The sequence below is a fragment of the Octopus bimaculoides genome, chromosome 22 (genome assembly GCF_001194135.2).
Source record: "Octopus bimaculoides isolate UCB-OBI-ISO-001 chromosome 22, ASM119413v2, whole genome shotgun sequence".
Taxonomy (NCBI): domain Eukaryota; kingdom Metazoa; phylum Mollusca; class Cephalopoda; order Octopoda; family Octopodidae; genus Octopus; species Octopus bimaculoides.
In genome coordinates this window covers 14,906,150-14,912,889 of record NC_069002.1, presented here as the reverse complement: position 1 = coordinate 14,912,889, position 6,740 = coordinate 14,906,150, and the positions used below count along the sequence as shown (strand labels likewise).

At 41.3% G+C, this 6,740-nt stretch overlaps 1 protein-coding gene across 1 annotated transcript in view; it reads right to left on the bottom strand.

Moving 5' to 3' along the window:
* Window positions 1-6,740, bottom strand: part of LOC106881220 (cytosolic purine 5'-nucleotidase) — a 60,008-nt gene that overhangs the window by 14,770 nt on the left and 38,498 nt on the right. Inside the window, exons 7-9 of the mRNA XM_052975653.1 lie at window positions 5,773-5,840; window positions 2,336-2,429; window positions 384-463 (exon numbers count right to left, since the gene is read on the bottom strand). Of these exons, the coding sequence (XP_052831613.1) occupies window positions 384-463; window positions 2,336-2,429; window positions 5,773-5,840 (242 nt within the window). The remainder of the gene's footprint in view (window positions 1-383; window positions 464-2,335; window positions 2,430-5,772; window positions 5,841-6,740) is intronic.

Below are 6,740 nucleotides of genomic sequence, written 5' to 3'. Positions count from 1 at the left end.
TATATATATATATATATATATATCAAAAGATTAAAAGTCCTTTCTGAAATAAGAGGCTCAAAAGACCAGTTTCCTAGATTCTCTTGCATATACATTCCCCTGCCCCTCGATGAGATTATTCATTTTTGCCAGCTGAGTGGACTGGAGCAGTATAAAATGAAGTGTTCTGCTCAAGAACACAACACATTGCCTGGTCCAGGAATCAAAACCACAATTTTACGATCATGAGTGAAATGCCCCTATACACACACACACACACACACACACACACACACATAAAACTAGCTTCTTTCAACTTCTATCAACCAAATCCAAAACAAAAAATAAAAGCAAAATCAGAGATTAAAAGAAAAAACATGTTATGAATACCAAATGGCACATACCGCTCAAGTAAGGTAGATAAACTGTCGTTGCGCTCAATGTATTTTTCTATATCTTTGACAGTTTCGTCCTTTAGATTACTCTGTGGAAAAGAAAGAATATAAAAAATAGTTACAACTTAATCCTTTAGCATTTCATTCATTTCTCGAACTTGTCAAATAAAATTTTGTGAATGTACAAACAGCTTGTTCATGTATATAAAGCAGATGTTATATAAAACAGGAACAAAAGCGCTAATAATAATGAAGAAATAAAAAAAATTTTTTTCAAAATTCTGACGACTTTTTTTCTCAGTATCATCATCATCATTTAACGTTCGCTTTCCATGCTAGCATGGATTGGACGATTTGACTGGTGAACCAGATGGCTACACCAGGCTCCAATCTGATTTGGCAGAGTTTCTACAGCTGAATGCCCTTCCTAATGCCAACCACTCTGAGAGTGTAGAGGGTGCTTTTACGTGCCACCGGCACGAAGGTTAGTCAGGCGGTACTGGCAATGGCCACACTCAGAATGGTGTATTTTATGTCCCACCTGCACAGGAGCCAGTTCAGCAGCACTGGCAACGATCTCGCCTGAATGACTTTTCATGTGCCAGGAACATATATATATATATATATATATATATATATATACACATACATACATACAGATATATATAATTGTTAAAGAGGACAACAAATGTTAAGGCAAACATCTCAAGTCATATACATTATTATTATTGAAAATTCTGTTATTGAATGTTGATATGTTCATGTCATTTTTCTGGATTTACAATACCAGGGCTTTAACCCACTTAGATCTATGTACCTATGGACTTATACACTTATTTCTACAACATCAGAAAGTCAGTAGCTGGGGTGGATGCTCTGAGAGCGTAGCTGCTAGAATAAGAATAACCTGGGCAAAGTACAGAGGGCTCCTACCTCTGCTGGTAACAAAAGGCCTCTCACTCAGTGTAAAAGGTAGACTGCATGATGCATATGTGTGAACAGCCATGCTACACGGCAGTGAAACTGGGCTGCGACTGCTGAGGACATGTGTAGGCTTGAAGGAAATGAAGCTAGTATGCTCTGCTGGATGTGTCATGTCAGTGTGCATACAAAGCAGAGTGTAAGTGCCCCAAGAGAAAAGTTGGACACAAGAAGCATCAGATGTGGTGTGCAAGAGAGACGACTGTGCTGGTATGGTCATGTGTTGCGTATGGATGAGAACAGCTGTGTGAAGAAGCGTCACACCCTAACAGTGGAGGGAACCTGTAGAAGAGGTTGACTCAGGAAGACATGGGATGAGGTGGTGAAGCACAACCTTTTGAACGTTGGGCTTGACAGAGGCAATTGACAAGTGACCAAAACCTTTGGAGATATGCTGTGCTTGAAAAATCCCAGCAAGCCAAGTGAGATCGTAGCCATGGTTGATGCCAGTGTCACATAACTGGCCTCTTTAAAAGTACCCTTCAATCGTCAGGCAATATGCTGTGCTTAAGAAGACCTGTTGACTCAAGTGAAATTATTGTCGTGGCCAATGACAGTGCCGCCTGATTGGCACCCATGCTGGTGGCACATATAAAGCACCATTCGAGTGTGACCAATGGAAATACTGGTGGCACATAGAAAGCAGCATTCAAGCGTGGTCAATGCCAGTGCTGCTTGATGGGCTCTGGTGCCGGTGGAATGTGAAAAGCACCATTTCAGCATGGTCAATGCCAGTGCTGCCTTGGCTACCATGCCGGTGGCATGTAAGAAGCAGCCACTACACACTCGGAGTGGTTGGCGTTAGGAAGGGTATCCAGCTGTAGAAACTTTGAAAGATCAGATTGAAGCCTGGTGCAGTCTCCTAGCTTGCCAGTACTCTGTCAAACTGTCCAACCAATGCCAGCATGGAAAGTGGACATTAAGTGATGATGATGATGAATGTATGTATATATCATAAAAAGATGACTTCCTCTAATTACCTGAAGATAGAGCCAATCAATTGAAGCTCTGACATCTTGGAACATTGATGTATAAGGTATATATAAATATTCAGCTTTCACCCCTGTGTCCGTCCTGTGAAAGAGAAACAACAGATTAGTATACAGAGAGAGGAGCCTGTGTGTATGTGCATATGAATGTATATGCATATATACCTAAGTAAGTATACATACACAACTGTATGTGTACGTGTGTGCATGTGTATGTGCACGCATGTGTAAGTGTGCACATGTGTATGTGCATATGCATATGACCTAGGGATGTTTACATAAACACTTGTGTGTGTGTATGAGTGGTGGGCTGCATGGATACAAAATTCACATCATACCAAATCGTTTTAGGTTCAGTCTGAATGTATGGCACCTTGAGCAAGTATCTTCTATGAGGGGGTGCTGAATAGTTCCTAGCTTTAAGGATATTGTAAAAGACCTGGTTGGAGGCCTAACCTTCTGAGCTCTTTGACAGGGCTTAGAAAAACTGAACGACTGCTGCAAAAAGTGTGTGAATTTGAGAGGGGAAAATGTTGAATAAAATCACAATTAACTGATCCTCTTGTATTTTCTTTTACCCAAAGCCAGGAACATTTCAGCACCACCAATATAGCTTGGAGTTAACCAATGCCTTGTGAGGAAAACTGTACTCATGTTTGTCTGGGAGAAACGTCTCAAAGAGACTCATGTTGTGTTAAAAACATGGCTTTCCTCAGAACACTAGATGGGATGTTTTGACCTGATTCGATTCCCTCAGTGATGATAAAAACCTCAGATGTTCTCATTTAAGCCAAGATGTTGGTCTGCGATAAAATACAACAGCTAGTGCCAGTCCGTATTTGTAGATATACATTATGCCTATACACACTGCTATTTTAATCTAAGGCTGTTTTAAATACATCTAGACCAGAATTCTTGTCTGGTTACCCTTGCTCAAATCAGGGTATGCTTTGATTATTAATTTCTATATCCGAACAAGCATTTTTCAGCTCAGTTCTAAACAGCCAAGATCCTTGTCACTGAAGAGACCAATCCAGGTCAAAACACTGGTGTCTGGTGTTCCACCATCATTTCGAGTGGAGCTCTGAGTTTTTAACACACAAGTGCCTTTGTGTAATTTTCACAGCTAGTGCCATTTCTCATTTGTATTTACAGACTCCAGGACAGAAGGATACCAAGAAGCAGACCAATCTGGAAAAGGATTTCAAAGCTTAAGGATCTTTCATATGGTCAGAGATTTAGGGACATCCTAATTGAGAAATTTGATGAGAGGGAGGAAGAGCTACAAACTTGTGACAGAGAGGGCAACTGAGAATTCCTGTGAGACAGCTTGCTGAGTGCCACAAACCAAATCTGTGGCTGGTACAAAGTCCCTTCCAGACAAGCCTTGCACAAGGACGCTACCAGTAAGGTGAGGGTGGGCAACGAGTACAGTGAAGAATTCAGGGTACAAATAGGGGTTCACCAAGGATTGGTGCTCAGCCCTTTCTTGTTCATTATAATCCTCCAGGCAATAACAGAGGAATTCAAGAAAGGCTGCTCCCTGGGAGCTTCTCTATGCTGATGACCTTGCTCTAATAGCTGAGTCACTACCAGAACTAGAGAAGTTCCAGGTATGGAAGCAAGGTCTAGAATCAAAGGGCCTTAGAGTTAACCTAAGCAAAAACCAAAGTCATAGTAAGTAGGAAGGCAGATAAATCACAAATCCCTTCAGGTAGACGGCCCTGCTCAATCTGTAGGAAAGGTGTAAGTAGAAACTCCATAAGATGTATGCAGTGTAAGCTATGGACACATAAAAGGTGCAGCAATATCAGAGGAAGGTTAACAGGGAAACTAACTTTTGTATGTGGAAGGTCCACAGGTACAATAAACGCTGAAAATGTGGAGAAAATAGACTCCATCAACTGTTGGGGGGAGGGGGCAAGCTAAAGGTAGTAGATAGCTTCTGTTATCTAGGTGACCAAATTAGTAGTGGTAATAGATGCTCCAAGAGCATAGCTGTGAGAATAAGATTAGGCTGGGCAAAGTTCAGAGAGCTCCTACCCTTGCTGGCAACAAAGGGCCTCTCTCTCAGCATGAAAGGCAGATTGTTTGATGCTTGTTTGTGAACAGCTATGCTGCATGGCAGTGAAACATGGGCTATGACAGCTGAAGATATGAATAGGCTTGAAAGAAATGAAGCCAGTATGCTTTGCTGGATGTGCACTATCAGTATGCATGTTCAACAGTGTAAGCACCTTGAGAGAAAGGTTAGGCATAAGTGGTGTGCAAGAGAGATGACTGTGCTGGTATGGTCATGTGATGCATACAAGGACAGCTGTGTAAAGAAGTGCCGATCTCTAAATGTAGAGGGAACAAACCTGTGGTAGAGGTAGACCCAGGAAGACATGAGACGAGGTGGTAAAGTATGAACTTTGAGCTTCACACTAGCAATGACTGGTGACCGAGACCTATGGCGATATGCTGTGCTTGAGAGGACCCATCAAGCCAAGTGCACCTGTGCTGGTGGCACATAAAGAACATCTTTTGAACGTTGGGCCTCATGGAGGCAAAGTGGCTGAGTTCCTTTCAAGTGCTGGACCTCACGGAGGCGAGGTAGCTGAGTTCCTTTCAAGCGTCCGGCCTCACAGAGGCAAAGTGGCTGAGTTCCTTTCGAGTGTTGGGCCTCATGGAGGCAATGACCAAGACCTTTGGCATTATATCGTGCTTCAGAAGAAGACCCATCAAGCTGAGCAAAATCGCAGTCATGGCAGATACCAGTGTCACACAAATTGGTACCTATGCTGGTGGCATGTAAACGCACTCTGGTGTCACACAAATAGCACCTGTGCCAGTGGCACATAAAAGCACCCATTACACTCTCGGAGTGGTTGGCATTAGGAAGGGCATCCAGCAATAGAAAACCCTGCCAGATCAGACTGGAGTCTGGTGCAGCCTTCCAGCGTACCAGCCCAGTCAAATCATCCAACCCAGTAACAGACGTTAAATCAGGGGTTTTCAAACTGTGGTCTGCGGACCACAGGGGGTCCACAAGGACAAGACAGGGGGTCCGTGGACAACAAATACTTTTTATGGGCAATTTGATTTTATATATGTTTTTTAATCGAAATCTTTTAATTGACAATAAACCTATTTATTAAATGCTGTTAAATAAATAAATGTAAAAATATGTTATTTTAAGCAAATATTTATGTATAAATTTCATAAGCATTTATAAGGTAAAGTCTGAAATATAAAAGGGTCCACAAGTCAAAAAGTTTGAAAACCCCTGCGTTAAATGATGATGATGATTATAAATGTTATAAATCATCCAACCCAGCAACAGACATTAAATGATGATGATGATTATAAATGTTATAGACACCAGTATTTTAATCTAAGGCTGTTTCAAATGTGTATATCAATTTTAAAAAAAACTATTTACTTACTTTTCATAGTCTTTACAGTTTGAGAAGTAATCGACGATACAGGCCAACATGTAAGTTTCTGGAACAAAATTTTAAAAATATATAGTATAAAATTGATTTATTGCTCATCTACTTGTCAATACATGTTATAAGAATTGAGAGGGTGAACAAAAATGAAAAAATGCTTAGAAAATAAAATCTAAGTATATATGAGTACATGTTTTTTTTTTTGAATTTTAATTATTTGAATTTTCCTCTAATGAAAAGAACTGGTTGCTAATGAGACATAAAGCTCCAATGCTGGAAGTTAGATAACAAAAACAATGTCACATAATAAACAAGTGATATCATCGTTTAACGTCTGCTTTCCATGCTAGCATGGGTTGGACGATTTGACTGAGGACTGGTGAAACCAGATGGCTACACCAGGCTCCAATCTGATTTGGCAGAGTTTCTACAGCTGGATGCCCTTCCTAACACCAACCACTGCGAGAGTGTAGTGGGTGCTTTTACATGTCATCCGCATGAAGGCCAGTCAGGTGGTACTGGCAACGGCCACGCTCAAAATGGTGTATTTTGTGTGCCACCCGCACAAGAGCCAGTCCAGGGGCACTCAAGTGATATATCTAACATTTTTACTGTTCTGCTTACAGTTTGATGAAAATTTGTGGTAAGTAGCTTGCTTACCAACCACATGGTCCCAGGTTCAGTCCCACTACGTGGCATCTTGGGCAAGTGTCTTCTACTATAGCCTCAGGCCGACCAAAGCCTTGTGAGTGGATTTGGTAAACGGAAACTGAAAGAAGCCCGTCGTATATATGTATATATATATATATGTATGTGTGTATGTGTTTGTATGTCTGTGTTTGTCCCTCCAACATCGCTTGACAACCGATGCTCGTGTGTTTATGTCCCCGTAACTTAGCGGTTCGGCAATAGAGACGATAGAATAAGTACTAGGCTTCTAAAGAATAAGTCCTGGGGTCGAT